General features: G+C 49.8%; 1 protein-coding gene across 3 annotated transcripts; it reads right to left on the bottom strand.

Moving 5' to 3' along the window:
- Positions 1–3,186: 3,186 nt before the first annotated feature.
- COPS7A (COP9 signalosome subunit 7A) lies at positions 3,187–9,349 on the bottom strand. Of its 3 annotated transcripts, XM_034787328.1 has the most exons (8): positions 9,234–9,344; positions 8,858–9,059; positions 8,105–8,180; positions 6,417–6,505; positions 6,141–6,343; positions 5,267–5,372; positions 4,109–4,260; positions 3,187–3,996 (listed from the first exon to the last, which is right to left on the bottom strand). In XM_034787328.1, exons 2-8 carry the CDS (start codon positions 9,017–9,019, stop codon positions 3,954–3,956), a joined length of 831 nt encoding a protein of 276 aa, XP_034643219.1. In that variant the 5' UTR covers positions 9,020–9,059; positions 9,234–9,344; the 3' UTR covers positions 3,187–3,953. The 3 variants fall into 3 exon arrangements, with proteins under 3 accessions (XP_034643219.1, XP_034643209.1, XP_034643226.1); XM_034787318.1 differs by having other exon boundaries at positions 8,858–9,349; XM_034787335.1 differs by having other exon boundaries at positions 3,187–3,791; positions 8,858–9,347.
- Positions 9,350–17,800: the final 8,451 nt, after the last annotated feature.

Consider the following 17,800-nt stretch of genomic DNA (forward strand, 5'->3'; position numbering starts at 1 on the left):
TTGACTTACCATGGCTGCCTGGAAACCAAATTCTGTTGCCCAGCCGTGTGTGATGTGTCACCATACCGGCAGGCGCTCACTATAAAAGGGCAAAATGCGACCTTGTACCTAAAGCACATGTGCTGTCTGCTGTGAATTGCTTGATTCACTGTGAAAGTCTCCCTTTTGTTCTCAGAAATGCATCATCTTAAATTTTACTCCCCCTTTTTATCCCCCCCACAGGTGCAAATGTTTCTATGCTCCCCCATCATCTCCATCCCTGAGGTTATCGCAGATTAGAAGGAAAAAAAAAAAAAAAACCACAACCCCCGCACTTGTGATGACCTGTTTTCCGAGCTCATGCAGTCCTCCCACACTGATAGGGCACAGCTGAATGCATGGAGGCATTCAGTGGCAGAGTCCAGGAAAGCATTAAGTGACTGCGATGAGAAGAGGCAGGATGCAATGCTGAAGCTAATGGGGGAAGCAAACAGACATGCTCAGGCATCTGGTGGAGCTGCAGGAAAGCCAACAAGAGCACAGACCGTTGCTGCATCCACTGTAAAACCGCCTGCCCACCTCACCAAGTTCCATATCCGACTCACCCAGATGCCCAAGAACGCAGGGGGGGTTGCGGTTCCAGGTACCCAGCCACTACACTCCAGAGGAAGGCCCAAGCAACAGAAGGCTGTCATTCAAACAGTTTTGATTTGTAGTGTAGCTACAAATAAGCAATGTGGCCTGGTCCTTCCCTCCTCCTCCACCCCATCAGGATACCTTATCAGTTCTCTCCTTTTTTTCCTTAAATTAAGAAAGAATGCATGGTTTCAAAACAATAGTGACTTTATTTCCTTTGCCAGCTATGATCGAAGGGGAGGGAGGGTGGTTGGCTTACAGGGGGTTAAAAAGAAAAAAAAAAAAAAAAAAAAATCAAAGGGGGCAGGTTTGCATCCAGGAGAAACACATACAATTGTCACAACCTAGACTAGCCAGTCATGAAACTAGTTTTCAAAGCCTCTCTGATGCGCAGCGTGCCTACCTGTGCTCTTCTAATTGCCCTGGTGTCTGGTTGTTCAAAATTGGCAGCCAGGTTATTTGCCTCAATCTCCCCTTACTCTCACAGGTATTATGGAGCACACAGCAAGCAGTAATAACAATGGGAATATTGGTTGCGCTGAGGTCTAACCTACTCAGCAAACTGCGCCAGCGTGCTTTTAAACGCCCAAAGGCACATTCTACCACCATTCTGCACTTGCTCAGCCTATAGCTCAACTGCTCCTGACTACTGTCCAGGCTGCCTGTGTATGGCTTCATGAGCCATAGGAGCAAGGAGCAGGCTCGGTCTCCAGGATAACTATTGGCATTTCAACATCCCCAATGGTAATTTTCTGGTCTGGGAAGTAAGTCCCTTCTTGCAGCTGCTCAAACAGCCCGGAGTTCCTAAAGATGCGAGCGTCATGTAGCTTTCCTGGCCATCCCACGCTGATGTTGGTGATATGGCCCTTATGATTCACCAGTGCTTGCAGCACCACTGAGAAGTACCCCTTACGGTTTAAGTACCGGTTGGCAAGGTGGCCAAGATGGGGATATGCGTTCCATCTATTGCCCCACCAGTTAGGGAAACCCATTGCAGCGAAACCATCCACTATGACCTGCACATTTCTCAGAGTCACTACCTTGATAGCAGAATGTCAGCAATTGCATTGGCTACTTGAATCACAGCAGTCCCCACAGTAGATTTGCCCACTCCAAATTGATGCCCGACTGACCGGTAGCAGTCAGGCGTTGCAAGCTTCCACAGTTCTATCGCCACTCACTTCTCAACAGTCAGGGCAGCTCTCATCTTGGTATTCCTGCGCTTCATGGCAGGGGAAAGCAACTCAGAGTTCCAGGAAAGTAGCCTTACGCATGCGAAAGTTTCGCAGCCATTGGGAATCATCCCATACCTGCAACACTATACGGTCCCATCAGTTTGTGCTTGTTTGCCGGGCCCAGAATCGGCATTCCACTGTATTAACCAGCCCCACTGCCACCATGATGTCCCAACTGCCACAGCCTGTGCTTTCAGGAACCTCTGTGTCCATGTCCTCATCACAATCGTCCTCATGCTGCTGTCTCTTAGCCAGGTTTTGCACATACTGCAGTATAATGCGCGAGTTGTTTACAACAGCGGGCTCCATGCTTGCCGTGCTATGGCATCTGCACAGGTAACCCAGGCAAAAAGGCGCGAAATGATTGTCTGCAGTTGCTTTCATGGAAGGAGGGAGGGAGGGGAGAGTGACGACATGTACCCAAAACCACCTGCGACAATGTTTTTGCCTCATCAGGCATTGGGACCTTAACCCATAATTCCAATGGGCAGCAGAGACTGTAGGATAGCTTCCCACAGTGCACCGCTCCTCTGTGAGTCGATGCTTGCCACAGTAGTGAGGATGCACTCCGCCAACTTAATGCGCTTAGTGGGGACATACACAATCGACCGTATAAAAATCGATTTCTAAAAATCAACTTCTATAAAATCGACCTAATTTTGTAGTGTAGACAGAGTGGCTAGTGCCAGCTCTGGGGCGGGGATAGATATCAGGGACGGTTGCGGAGATGAAGAGTTAAGGTACACACTATTTCCTGGTTTTCAAAGGTACGATGTGGGTAGACTAGACATTCTGGAAGGGCATAAGACACTGCTGGGAAACTTCAACTGTATGTTAAAGTTTTGGGGCAATTAATATGGTTTAGATCAACCAGAAGTTACTGACTTGATGCAGGAATCACACGCAGAAATCCTATTGCCTCTGTTATGCAGGTCAGAATAAATTACCAATCTATTAATCCTTCCCTGTTTCCAAGGTCAGTCTATGGGATCCATGAAAGAGAATGTTCTCTTCCCCATCCTCAATTATATATGCAGGAACAGGAGCACTGCTGATTTTACAGCCATGGATGAGTGACTCACCCTGCTGAAAAAGTGCACATTCACCAGCTGAGGGGGCAGAGAGGCAAGGGCCTCTCTGACACCCTATCCCCACCGCAAATCCCCCAAGGTATTAGGAAGTCTCTCTCAATTTCTTGCACTGGATGGAAAACAAATTCCAGTTGGGTCCCTTACCCCATCTCTGCCAATAGGAGGTGGTCCTCTCCACTATCATTGGCTGCTTTGGGATTTCAGGCATCTGCATCAAACTTCCCCCAACATAGTGAGACAACACCTCAGGAGGGAAAGTTTATATAGATATGTGCACAGATCTACCTTTTATTTATTTTTTTTAATATATATGTAGATATATATATATATATATATATTTCTTTAAACAATCCCCCACAAAAACCACCCATCCCCACCCAGCAAAACAAAGAACAAAAATCAAGATGGCAGCTACACTCTGGAGCAAAATTGTTCCAGGATCCCACAGAGCCAAAATGGCTGCTGAGCACCAGTACAAGTTCCTTCCAGGCTTCCATGATATTCTGGTGCTAAAGTGACTGAAACGGAGTTAGTCCTATGGCTCTTTAAATTTACCTGTCAAAGGACAGGGAAAGAGAGACGTGGAACAGAAGAGCTGAGGTGGTAAGAGATGGCAACAGAGGAATGGGAGAGATTGCTAGGGGATGGAGGAGAGAGGGAAGCATAGAGCAGATGGGAAAGAACGAACGTGCAGAAGAACTAGTTGGACAGACAGATGCTGGGGATGAGTAGAGAAGTGTCACTCTCAGGGACACCTGCTTTTTAACCCTGCTTTCTCCCTCTCACCCTCCCAGGAGTTCAGAGATCCAGCTAGTTTGATTTAGACCAGATCTTTGCGCTGCCCCGGAGCCTGCAGAGAAAGAAACAAAGTCTCAGAATGGAGCAAGAGGCCCATAGACTCACCCCCACATCCTCGCCCAAGGCACATGAGAAGAAGTGGCTGTGATTCTCAGATGGGGATGGATGCCACCACAAAGGAGGTGTATTGCCTCAAATCGAGGATCTCAGAGATTCACTCCGGATGACTGGGGTGCAGGGCTCCACTGGCACTAAGCCTGCCATAGTATGTGTGTGAAGGAAGAGTTATTGCCCTGAAACAAAGGCCCCAGAGACTCCCCCCCGAATACACATGGAGAGGGGTCATGCTCAGCTGTGGCTGCTCCTCACCCTTTGGCTTTAGAAGCTTTCTTGCTGGTCTGGCGCTGGTTGGTGCCAGGAGCTGGCTCCCTGAGCTCTGTCAGATGCTGCTCTGGATCCTGAGATGTGGCTGCTGCAGCTGCTGCTGTCGTCACTTTAATTGTCTTCTTCAGATTTGCCACCTGCCAGGGTTGGAAAGCAAGAACAAAGGACATTCTCAAGGAAAAGCCATTTAAACTAGAGTTAAGTTTGCAATATAGCTCAATAACTAAAGAAAAATATCATAGCAGCCTTTGAGAGCTCTGTAGTATGGTGTGGTGTCTCGCTGCACAATGACCCTCTTCAGGCATGAACTTCCAGAGGGTCCTGATGAAGAGTAAGGCTATGTTTTAGTCACAAGTATTTTCAGTAAAAGTCATGGACAGGTTACGGGCAGTAAACAAAAATTAATGGCCCATGACTCGTCCATAACTTACTATATACCCCAGAATAAAACTTTTTTTTTGGGGGGGGGGGGGGGGGGGGGAAGGACTGGGGATGCCCAGGGGTGCTGTGGGAGGGAGGCAGCAAGCGGCCCAGGACCCCTGATGGTGCTGGGGTGCAGGCAAGCAGCCCGGGATCCCCGCTGTGGGGCACAGACAGGTGGCCTCCACCCAGAGCACTGGCTTCACAACTTCCATTGGCTGGGAACTGTGGCCAATGGGAGCTGTGGGGGCAGTGACTGCAAGCGGAGACAGCACGCAGAGCTGACTGGCCATGCCTCCGCCTAGCAGCTGAGCAAGGGGGATGTCGCCGCTTCCAGGGAGCCCCCCAGGTAAGCGCCACCCAGAGCCTGCCTCACCCTGGCCCATGCCCCAACCCCCTGCCTCCTCCCACACCCAAACTCTGCTGCTGCTTGGGTGGGGTGAGGAGTGGAGGGGGAAGGGTGCAGTGGCCTGAGACTGCTCCAGCAGTGGCCGGTGTGACTGGCACAGGGGCTGCCTGAGCTGCCCCAGCTGCCCCTGAGCCAGGCACACTGGCCACTGCAGAAGTGACGGGGTCACAGAAAGTCACAGAATCCATGACTTCCATGACAAACTTGCAGCCTTAATGAAGAGGTATGGACTATAAGGCCTTTCATCTGTAGGGCACTGATTCCAATCCAGACCCAGATGAGGGGAACTGGCTGTTCTGCATTAGCATACTCACCTCACTCTCTATCTGCTGCTTTAGGCCCAGCTGTTGCTCTTTATGTTGGTTGGCTCGGCTAACCTGCTCCTCAATCCCCGACAGGACAACCTCACAGCCTAGGCACCTGCAGAGGAGAGACAAAGCTGAGCAGGCTGGACAGTTCCACACAAAGGCACTGCAGTGGGGAAACAGGAGATGGCACAGTTACTCTGCCTACATACAGCTACACCTTGAGAACATCAAACAAGTGTTTAGGAGGAGATAAATGCATCCGATAAGGAAGGGCATAGAAGCAGTAAGCCCCCAGTAAGGAAAATGAGGGAGGAAGGCAGGCTGCAATGGAAATGATGGCAGGGCTAGGAGGGTTAAATCACTGAAGGGATGTTGGGAGCTCAGGGTTAGAGGGCAGATTTAGCCCAGTGAATTTCAAAGTAAGCTGGGATGAACCCCTTATCACCAAAAGGGGCTTTGAGAAGGTTACAGTCCCCCTGCGCTCTTCCAGCAGTACACAGGAGAACCTAGAAGAGTTTCCCCCATATCTGGAGATGTCTCCTCACTACCTGAGGAAATCAGGAGATTTTGTGTGGGCTGCCTGAAGCTGGAGTTGTCGCATTCCTGCGGCATGTGGGCATTAGGGGTGTTGCAGTGACTTCAGGGGTTTGAATTCTCTTCACCACTCCTGCAACATTGGGGGTGTGAGCATCTCATCTGTAGAGTGTGTGTGTGGGGAGGGGTTAGGAGATGTTTCCTCATCACTCCTTCAGTGCGTCAGGGTGTGCGCCTTCTCACCACTCTGCCAGTATGCAGAGGGCTTAGGAGAATCTCATCACCACTCCTATAGTCAGGGGTGGAGGAGTGTACAGAGGGCTGGCCTTGGGGGCTTCCTCCTCACCACTCCTGCAATGTGCGGGTGATGGTGCTTAGCTCCTCCCTGCGGATGTCTCGCCCGATACTGTAATCGACCTCAAGACGCTGATTACGCTGGTCCAGGCTCCCACGCAGCACGTCTGCATACACAGCCTCAATCACTAGGTCTTCCAGCTGCCGCACATTCTTCAGCTGCAACTGTTCCAGCAGCACTGCATAGGGGATGCACTGTGGGGAAAGCACAGGTAGTTAGTATGGGGTGATCCCAACAAGAAGGGGAGTGGGGGAACAAAGCCATTACCTTGATCTTGGCAGCCAGAGTGACCACTGACAGGTGCCTCAGCTTGTTCTTCTGAGCCTCGCTCAATGGAGGGAGGTTCCCAGCTTCAGCTGCTCTCAGGGAAAAGAGCATGATGTTAGAGCTGGAAATGTCCCATCTCACCCTAGCCCAAGGTCCTTTGCCCCACATCCATTTCTCAAAGCTTCTAATGTACCCTTTTCTCGGCAAGGCATCTCCTAAAGCTCACACACCCCTCAGCATGGAGGAAGTGTTCCTGAGCATCTTCCCCTTGCCTTTGTCCTGCTCCTGCAACTTCTCCTTACTCCTCTGGTGATCCCTAAATAATCCCCTCTCCTCCACAAGGTCCACACCCCTAACCACTGGCAGATGGCTATCATACCCCTCCCCCCCACACACACACACCCCCCTCACCACAGCCAGGAAGCCAAATGGAAGGATTGAACTCTCAGAATCTCTGCCCAGAACTCAACCCTGTATTATTATTTGTATTCCAGTAGCATCCAGAACCCCAAACAAGATCAGGCTCCCACTGTGCTAGCCACTATACACATACATAGTAAGAGACAATTCCTGTCACAATGAACTTCCAGTCTAGATAGACAAGATAAACAAAGAGTAGGAAGGGACACAACAAAGGAAGAGCGACTTGTCTGAGGTCACACAGCAAGTCCAGTAGCAGAGCCTAGAATAGAATCCCAATCTTCAGAGTTCTAGGTCAATGCCCTATCCACCAGCCCATGGTGCCTGCAGGACCCCTTCTGCCCTCTGAGATTTCTGTGGCTCTTTGAGCTCCTTCCAATTTGTCACTGTCTTTCTGGGATTGAAGGGTCCAGTACTGAGGAGTATCCTAGGTGGGGTCTCTCCAGAGATGTAGAGAAAGAAAAACTATTCCCTCCCTGCTCTGGAATGTAAGGCCTCTCCATCCACAAAATTGCCCTGACCTGTTTTGTGTTTCTAGTTCATCTGAAGCCCCTGTGCCATTTGCTCCCCCTTTTCCCCTTAGTCTCTGTCCACCTTTAGGGTTGCCAGGTGTCAGTTTTAAAACCAGACCACCTGGTCGAAATGGGACCCTGACAACTCCAGTCAAAAAGTCCAGTTGGCAGCGTTGGCAGGCTCCCGGGAAGTGGCCAGCATGTCCCTCTGGCTCATAGGGGAGGGGTGGCGGCCATGGGGACTCTGTGCGCTGCCTCAGCCCTGAGCACCAGCTCCGCAGCTCCCACTGGCTGGGAACCATTTCCAAAGGAGCTGTGGGGGCAGCGCGCAGAGCCCCCTGGGCGCCCCTCCCCCGGGAGCCAGAGTGATATGTCACCGCTTGCTAGAAGCCACCTGAGGCTACACCCCACACCCCCTCCCGCACCCCAACGCCCTGCCCCAGCCCAGAGCCCACTTCTATAGCCCAAGCCCCTCAGCCCCAGCCGAGAGCCCCCCTCCTGCATCCCAAACCCCTGAGCCAGCCCAGTGAAAATGAGCAAGTGAGCAAGGGTGGGGGAGAGCAAGTAACAGAGGTGGGGGATGGAATGAAGGGGGTAGGTCCTCAAAGAAGGAGCAGAACAGGGGTGTAAAGTTTTCTCCAATTAGAAAGTTGGCAATCCTATCCACCTTTCCTGCTTCTTAGGAGACAACTGCAGGTGTTGGCCCACATCCTGGAGCACTAGGCTATGAGGACTGTAAGAGAATGACGCACGTACATAAATAATCAGCATATGTCCCGTATGCGAAGAGGGTGAGCAGACGGAAGACGGAGGAGAACTCATTCTCAGCCAGCTGCAGGGGATAAAAAGCACTCAATACGAACAGCAAGAAATTTTGCACACCACAACCTAACCCCTATCCGCAGTTCCAGGGCACATCTAACACAAATCCCATTTCCCTGCTTTTTTCCACCCAACAAGCCCGCAAGTGTTTTTCAATCTAGGTAACAGTGACTGATTCAGCTACCCACCAAAATGCAGCTGCACCAGGGTGGAATGGCAGATGCTTAACATGCTACACAGCCCTAAGCACAGCATTTAGGGAAACTGTAAACAAACCCCACTAAAGCGGCAGGAGCAGATTTCGGGAAGCAGCCAGGGGTACTGAACTATTTGCATAGTGGGGGTGCTGAGAGCCAAACCCTGTATAGGATGGAAACCACTTCCAGCCAGGGGTTCGGCAGCTGCCCCAGCACCAGCACCTATGGAAGCAGGCTGAGCTGCGGTTTTCCGGGATAACACCAGGTAGGGTGACCAGATGTCCCGATTTTATAGGGACAGTCCCGATATTTGGGGCTTTTTCTTATATAGGCTCCTATTACCCTCCACCCTCTGTCCCGATTTTTCACACTTGCTGTCTGGTCACCCTAACACCAGGGATTCTGACCAACCAGCGCCTCAGCGTTGTGCTGGGCTGACAAGAAGCGACCTTGCCCAATTCCGCCCCCAGCCCCCGGGGCCGGCGCTCACCTCTCGGACGTTGGGCAGATCCAGCAGCTCCCCGAAGACGTAGATGCCGGGCGCCTCCAGCACCTGGTGGATGAGGCTGACCAGGGCCGCCCCGCGAGCCGACCGGGCCAGCAACAGGAGCTGCTCCTGGCTCTGCCCCGTCACCTTCACCTCGGCTGCCATGCCACCCGCCGAGCGCGGCCCGGCCCGGCCCCACCACGCGCTGCGGGGACAAGCGGGGCGGGGAAGGAGAAAGGGCCTGGGCAGGGCCTTAGAGCGGGGCGGGAGGGCTCTGGGCAGAGCAGACGCTCCCGGGCCCCCGCCTGCGGGGCCGCCCCCAGGTGCCCGTCCCCGGGCGACAGAGAAGTGCGTGAGCACCACCCAGTTGGGCTCCTACCTGCCGGCGGGGAGCTCAGGGCCTCCCCCACCTAGCGCTGTTTTTCCTCCTCTATGGTACTTCGCCTCCCAAGAGAAGCCACATCCGGGTTTCTGACGTCATAGACGCCCCAGACCACGCCCACAACACCTTTCTCTTCTTCCCCCCGCCCCCTATTATTGGTCCTGACCACGGAGACAGAGGAGGAGTTGCGTTCCCTCTCTGGTCCCGCCTCCGCCGCTCTGCCAGTGGTCAAGTGTTTGCGGCTGGTTGAGTGACACTGGTGCTGTACCGCCGCTGCGGGATGTGAACCAGCCCGCGGAGACAGCGTGGGGAGAGACGCAAAGCCAGTGTAATGAATCCCCGTTCACCAAAACGCCTCTCCCGAACAAGAGAGACAGACATCAACCCACCCCCAGAGTAGGAAATAGATCTCAGGCGTCCTGACGCCTAGTCATGGAGTCATAAAGGTTAGGGCCAGAAGGGCCCACCAGATCATCTTCTGCATATCACAGGCCACCAACACCACCGAGCACCTGCAGACTAAACTAAACAACCAAAATTAGACCAAAATATTACAGCCCACGGGAGAGTAGACTATTTTTGCCAGACGCAGAGAATAGGAGGGAGTGGGACCAAAGTGCACCAGTGCCCCATTGCCCTGCAATGTCAGGGAAATGATTAAGTGACATATACCCAGAAAATTCTGGCAAGTGACCTGCACACACATGCTGCAGAGGAAGGCAATAACAAAAAAACCCAAGGTCACTGCCAATCTGACCTGGGGGGAAATTCCTTCCTGTGTAAGGCTGAGGCCTTTTCCTGCAGCCATATTAGGAGAGCAGTAGCCATGAGCCAAGAAGCAGAAAGTCACATCCTCACATTCCATTTAAATTACATTAAAACAATGTAATATCAGGCTGTTAAGAAGACAATCCTGTCCCAATAGCACCCACCATCAACAGATAAAGAAGCAGATCTTAAGATGGTTAAGGAAAACTTTGTTTGATAGCATTCTGTGGCAAGAAATCTTTTGCAACAGTGGTGGTTGCAAAATCCCTACTTCTTTATTGTTTTGTCTTTATGGTCCCTACTTCTCTATTGTTTGTCTGCATGGTCTCTGTCTGGTTCTTTGATTGTTTCTATTACATAACTAATTTTGCTAGGTATAAATGAACTATGGTGGTGGGATATGATTGGTTAAAGAATTGTTTTACAATATGTTAGGATTGGTTAGAAAATTGTTTAGTAATATTTTAGTAAAATGATTGGTTAAGGTATAGCTAAGCAGGACTCAAGTTTCACTATATAAACTGAGGTCCAAAAGGAAGTTCTTTGGAACCAACTCCAGGACACAGCCCCAAGATCAGAGCTGCCAGACCTCAACACCCTACCAATCATACCATGCAGAAGCTGGAGTCGCTGGATGATCTGATCTTGACTGGCCAGCAGGAAAAGTTCATCTGCCTTATTGGGAGTGGTGAGCATTGCATGCTTAGTGTGTGTGTGTTCTGCTTTGGTGACTGTTAATAAATAGAGGTTAAGGATATTACTGTGTAAGGCTGTTTCACTGGTAAAAGACCTTGTATACCCGTGGAGCCCTAAGTCCATAGGGAATCAGTGTTATACCCTGAACCCATGGAGGGGTAGAGCCCAGAGCCCATGGAGGTGCCTTATACCTGGAGCCCTAGGAACTGGGAAAAAGGTTAGGGTGACTAAATTAACTGGGTTATGCCAGGAGGCCATGGAAGGGTAAAGGTGGATGCCCTAGCCTAGAGTGTGTGTAACAGAGAATTTTGTGCGGGTAACACCTGACCCCAAAATATGATGAATAGTTAGACCCTGAGCATGTGAGGAAGAACCAGGCAATCAAGCACTTGAGAGAGAAAATGTTTGGTATCACCTCAAAGTCCTGACCCCCTGTCCAATGTCCCTTCTTAGCCATGGCTATCCCTGATGTTTTGGAAGAAGGAGATTAAAAAAATCCCTCCCAGAAAACATGGGAGGAGGGGGAATCTCTTCCTTAACCTGCCAGCGGCCAGCTAAAATCCTGAAGCAGGAGTTTTAGGACGATAAGAGATTAGCCCTGGGGCTCACTTCTGGTTTATGAGACTCCTCCCCTCCCCCCCATCACAAGCAACCCCATCACATTCTTAATTTGTCCATCTCTCTCTTAAACCTAATTAAGTTGTTTGCCCCTAAAACTCTGGTTGGGAGGCTACATTTGTAACAGTTAGACCCCTCCATTCACAAGGTCAGGAACAGATTATTGGCTCCCGGACCTGGTCCACACTTGAAAGTGTCATAGGTATAACTATTTAGGTTTAGGTTTGGTTTAGTGTGGACATAGTTACACCGGTATAAAGATAACTTTTACAGGTATTAGTCATTTCCTTTTTTGTATAGTATAAAGCAACTCTATACTAAGGGTATGTCTACACTGCCTACATTACAGCGTGGCAGCGCTATGACATGAGCAGTGTAGACACACTTTATCACCAGGGGACAGCTCTCCCGGCGATTAAAAAAAACCCACCCCAAACAAATCACTGTCTATACTGGTGCTTTTCAGTGCTAAAACTTTTGTCACTCAGGGGTGTGTTTTTTCACACCCCTGAACAACTAAAGTTTTAGTGCTGAAAGTGGCAGTGTAGACACAGCCTAATGTAACAGTAAAGGGGTTGTACAACTTTAGCAATACTGGTACGTAGTTAAATTGGTACAACTTTCTAATGTTGAAAGGCCCAAGTTCCCTCTGGTCTAGCTCACTACATCCTACTCCCTATATTAAAATATATTTACTTTCAGTATGTATACAGTTCCAGAAAGGGTGCAGCCCTGGTAAATAAGGGAGACAAAGTTGGAACTCAAACTATGTGCAAGCCCGTTTGTGTCTGTAGTTGTTTTCTTTACAAAATACCTCCTGTTGAAGAAGGATTGTGATGCCATATATTATGATACACCCTGCACACAGGTGGGAATGGAACTCACCTGGAGCTCCTCACCCCCAGGGAATGCCTACACTAGGGTTTTACATCAAATTAATTGATTGCCAGTTATATTGAGGTAATTAACACATTTGTAAGGGCTAATCTGGACACTCTGCAAATGTACTTTCAAGGACAAAAATACACCTCTACCTCAATATAATGCTGTCCTCGGGAGCCAAAAAATCTTCCTGTGTTATAGGTGAAACCGCGTTATATCAAACTTGCTTTGATCCACCGGAGTGCGCAGCCCCGCCTCCCCGGAGCACTGCTTTACCACGTTATATCCAAATTCGTGTTATGTCGGGTCGCATTATATCAGGGTAGAGGTGTATTTGTGGTTTAACTTAGGGTATGGGCAAAAATAGTGTTTTTTTTTTCAGTTGTGTTAAGCTCAATCGAGTTAGCTTAACATGATTTGAAAGCCCAGTTAAGGGCATATCTTCACTAGGGCCATGTCTGTGATAGAAAAAAGGTGTGTTTTTACAATGAGCAAGCTAATGGACATAGCTATCTCACTGTAAACTCCTAATGTAGACAAGGCAAGTGAGTGGGATTCTTTTGAGCATCATACTGGACTCATGCTGGGTCACTTTATTGGGGAAAGCTGTGAATCTGTGGACTGGAGTTCCTGACACTCTCCACACACCACATGTAGTGAGGAATATAGAGGGAACAGAGTTCCTAGGAAGACAGAAAGGGAGGGGGAAGAGCTGTCAGTGGTCAGGTTACAAGGCAGAATTAACAAGAGATCTCTGTCTCTTATCGCTGTTTCTGTATTTGGGTCTAATTCACCATTGCTTTACATCTTGTGCAGTCCCTTCCACCAGCACAAAGTGAATAAATAGCAGGTATAGAATGTAGGATTTGCAGCATTTTATAACTCTCTCCCCTACCCCTATCTCCTGCTCCTTCCATCTCAGGTTTTATCTCTCTATTGATCCGTTTCTCTCACACTCTCCGATACGCTTGCTGCCTTTCATTATTAGTCAGATAAAGCCAGGCAGCTCCATCATCCTAGCTACGTGATCCTGTCTCTGTCCTAGCTCTGCACCCCTACCCCTCACCCATCTCATGTGCTAGATTGTACTGCTGCCTCTCTGCTTCCATTTCATGCAGCTGTGGGGCTAACACAAGGAAGAGACCTGTGGAAGTCTCCTGAGTAATCCAGACTCTCAGATGCCCTCAAGCTGAGGTTCCCACTGTCCCCCCCAAAACGCTCATTCTAATCTCTCACTAAGACTCTCCCATAACCTCACCATAGCACAATAAAGCATAGCCTTCTCCTGCCCTTAGGGCCTAATCTAGAGTGGTCAAGTTTTGTGATACTTGGTGTTTTTCTTAAAGCCCTAGCTCCTGGAGCAGTGAGAAATTCAGCTTTTATTTTTTGAAAAAGTAAGTTTCCACCCTCATGGCTACCGAGGAAAGCTGGAAGTATGATTCCAGTGTAATCTGAAACTGGAAGGCAAAGAAAAGGAATCCAACATTTATTATTTTAAAAAATCTCTCATATTCTACGACAATCTCATTATTTTGGGGCCTGACTCATGATTTTTGAATGCTTGGGGCTGACAAATGCTTCTAGCACTCTCTCTAAAACCCATCCCCTCACTCTGCCCTAACCATAGCCTCCCCCCAATGAAACCCCACTCCCCTCTTCCCCTAACGTCATCCTGTCTCACTCTAAACCCATTAGAGCGTATCTACATTATTACAATGCGTTACTCTGTTTGAATGCAGTTGTGAAGAAGTGAGATAGCTGTCATGGTATTCATCATGATTTGCCTTGCTCCACACTGACTGGTCACAGTCAGCATCATGTAATTCTTCACAAGTGTGTTCAAACATGGAAAAATTCATAGATTCATACATTTTAAGGCCAGAAAAGACCATTTTGATCATTCATTCTGATCTCCTTTATATCATAGGCCGTGGAATTTCAGCTAGTTGCCCCTGTGTTGAGCCCAATAATTTGTATATTACTAAAGCATATCTTCCATGCAGGCATCCACTCCTGATATTAATACTCCATGAGATAGAAAATCCACCACTTCCCTTAGTAGTTGTTCCACCCTCATTGTTAAACACGTGTGCCTTATTTCTAATTTGAATTTGTCTGGCTTCAGCTTCCAGCCATTGGTTCTTGTTATGTCTTTCTCTGTATATTGAAGATCTCTTTAGTACCCAGTATTTTCTCCCATGAAGGTACTGATACATTGTAATCAAGTCATCTCTCAGTCCCCTTTTAGATAAGCTAAACAGATGGAGCACTTTAAGTCTCTCACTGTAAGGAATTTGTTCCAGTTTTCAAATAATTTGTGTGGCTCTCCTCTGCACACTCTCCAATTTTTCAACATCCTTTTAAAGATGTGGACACCAGAACTGGATGCAGAATTCAGGTATTGGTCCCATCAGTGCTGTAACCAGCAGTAAAATCACCTTCCTATTCCTACTCCCCTGTTTATACATCCAAGGATCACAATCACCCTTTTTTCCATAGTGGGAGTTCATATTGTTTACCCAGTATGACCCCTAAATCCTTTTCAGAGTCACTGCTTTCCAGGATACAGTCCCTCGTTCTTTAGGTGTGGCCCAGCATTCCTTGTTCCTAGATGTATAACTTTGCATTTGCCTGTATTAAGACACATATTGTTTGAATAGGCCCAGTTTACCAACCAATCCAGATCATTCTTTATAACTGCCCTGGTCTCATCACTATTAACCCCTCCGTTAATCTTTGTATCATCTGCAAAATTTATCAGGAGTGATTGAATATTTACTTCCAGATCATTGATGAAAATGTTGAATAGTTGTGCATCTAGTACTGGTCCATGCAGAACAACACTAGAAACACTCACATTTGATGATGGATCCCCATTGCTGCTACTTTTGGGGGAATGGTAAATAATGAAGTGACAAGTCACTGATACAGAGCGATCTGGATGACTTGGTAAGCTGGGGGCAAGCAAACAATATATGTTTTAATATGGCTAAATGTAAATGTGTACATCTAGGAACAAAGAATGTAGGCCATACTTATACGATAGGGGACTCTATCCTGGGAAGTAGTGACTCTGAAAAAGACTTCAGGGTCATAGTGGATAATCAGCTGAACATGAGCTGGCAGGGGACACTGTCCGAAAGGATTAATGTGCTCTTGGGGTTCATAAACAGAGGAATCCTGAGTAGGAGTAGAGAGTACCTCTTTATTTGGCATTGGTGCAACTGCTGCTGGAATACTGTGTCCAATTCTGGTGTCCACAATTCAAGAAGAATGTTGATAAGAGAGCGTGCAGAGAAGAGCCACAGAAATGATTAAAGGATTAGAAAACATGCTGTTGCCGGCCTAAAGGGCCCGAGGAGGCAGCAGCGGGGTTCGTTGCCCGGTGTGCGCCGTACTAATAGACACACCAGGTGTGGAGAAGCAAACCAAGTTTATTTGAGATCTCAAAGTGGTGCAAGGAGACAGGCATGTCTCAAATCAAGCACACCACATATAAGCAAGTTTTCCCTTTTATATTCCAAGCAGTTTCTGTGCAAGCCTTTGTCTATTTCTCCCCCTACCCCTCCCTTCCAGACAACAGTTACAGCAGGTACACATTGTGCATGTTAGAAACTTTCCCATTAGCATGCTTATCTATGGCCTTGTAGATTCATGCATACGCAGTCTCTCCCCTTCCTTCTTTCCCCTGCATTATCACTAAAAGTTTTGCTAGTGTGAACGAATCTGCAGCTGTCTGCTAGAAAAAGCTGACCATTACATTTCTGCTTCAGCATATAAGCAGTTAGCATAAAAGTAGGTGAAAGTTCACAAGATGGAGTCACTGTGGTTCACTTAGACCCAGAGCAAAGGAGTTTCATCGGCACTTATGGCCTTCCACTCCCCCGGGTTACCTGGTAGCTATGCCTAGTGACTCCAACAATGCCTTCTAGTGATAGACTCAAGGAGTTCAATCTAGTTAGTTTAACAAAGAGATGGTTAAGGGTGACTTGATTACAGTCTAAAAGCACCTACATGGGGAACAAATCTTTAATAATAGGCTCTTCAATTTAGCAGAAACAGGTATAACATGAAGGTGGCTAGAAGCTGAAGCTAGAAAAATTCAGACTGGAAATAAGGAGTAAAATTTTAACAGACCAACTAATCAAGAATCGTGTGGATTCTCCATCCCTAACAATTTTTATTCAAGATTGGATGTTTGTCTAAAAGATCTGCTCTAGGAATTATTTTGGGGAAGTTCTATGGGCTGTGTTCTACAGCAGGTCAGACTAGATCGGGGTGGGCAAACTACGGCCCGCGGGCTGGATCCGGCCCGTCAGGGCTTTGGATCCAGCCTGCGGGATTGCCACCCCCTGAAGCATCCCTCTGGCCCTGGGAGCTTCCGGGGAGATAAACAGGCGAGGGCAGCGCGTGGAGCTCTTTGCTTCCCCTCCCCCAGGGGCCGCAAGGACGTGGTGCTGCCCACTTCCAGGAGTGGCATGGCATGGGGCCAGAGCAGGCAGGGAGCCTGCCCTGGCCCCGGTGTGTGCTGCTGCCACCCCAGAGCCGCTCTAGGGAGGAGCGCCGCCAGCTTTTCTGCCGCCCTAGGTGGCAGAAGGTCCCGCCCCGAAATGCCACCCCCCACAGAGGCGGCGGAAGGTCCCGCTGCCAAAATACTGCCACGGTCACCACCCCCCAAGTTGTAATGCCCTAGGCGACCTAAGCGGTCGCCTAATGGGTTGCGCCAGCCCTGGCTCTAGGTAAGTGGCGCTGGGCTGGAGCCCGCACCCTGAACCCTTCCTGCACCCAGCACCCCAACTCCCTGCCCTGAGCCCGCTGCCGCACCCTACCTGCACCCCAACCCCCTGCCGCACCCTACAACCCTCCTGCACCCCAACCCCCTCCCCCAAGCTCCCTCCCGCAGCCCTCCCTGCACTCCAACCCCCTGCCCTGAGCCCCCTGCCGCATACCACACCCCTCCTGCACCCCAACCCCCTGCCATGAGTCCCCCTGCACTCTGCACCCCCTTCTGCACCCCCACCCCCTTCCCTGAGCCCCCTCGTACACCCCGCACCCCTCCTCTGCCCCAACCCCTTGCCCTGAGCTCCTTCCTGCACACCACACCCTGAACCCCTCCTGCACCCAGCACCCCAACTCCCTGCCCTGAGCCCGCTGCCGCAACCTACCTGCACCCCAACTCCCTGCTGCACCCTACAACCCTTCTGCACCCCAACCCCCCCCCCCCCGCCCCCTCCCCCTCCCCTCCCTTCACTCCACCCCCCTGCCCTGAGCCCCCTGCCACATCCCACATCCCTCCTGCACCCCAACCCCCTGCCCTGAGCCCCCTGCTGCAACTTGCACCCCTCCTGCACCCCAACCCCCTGCCATGAGCCCCCCTGCACTCTGCACCCCCTTCTGCACCCCAACTCCCTTCCCTGAGCCCCCTCATACACCCCACACCCCTCCTCTGCCCCAACCCCTTGCCCTGAGCTCCTTCCTGCACACCACACCCCCTCCTACATCCCGCACTCCCTCACGCACCCCAACCCCCTGCCCCAGCCCTACATTCATGCATGCAATTTCCCCACCCAGATGTGGCCCTAGGGCCAAAAAGTTTGCCC

This window comes from Trachemys scripta, chromosome 1 (assembly GCF_013100865.1).
Source record: "Trachemys scripta elegans isolate TJP31775 chromosome 1, CAS_Tse_1.0, whole genome shotgun sequence".
NCBI lineage: Eukaryota > Metazoa > Chordata > Testudines > Emydidae > Trachemys > Trachemys scripta.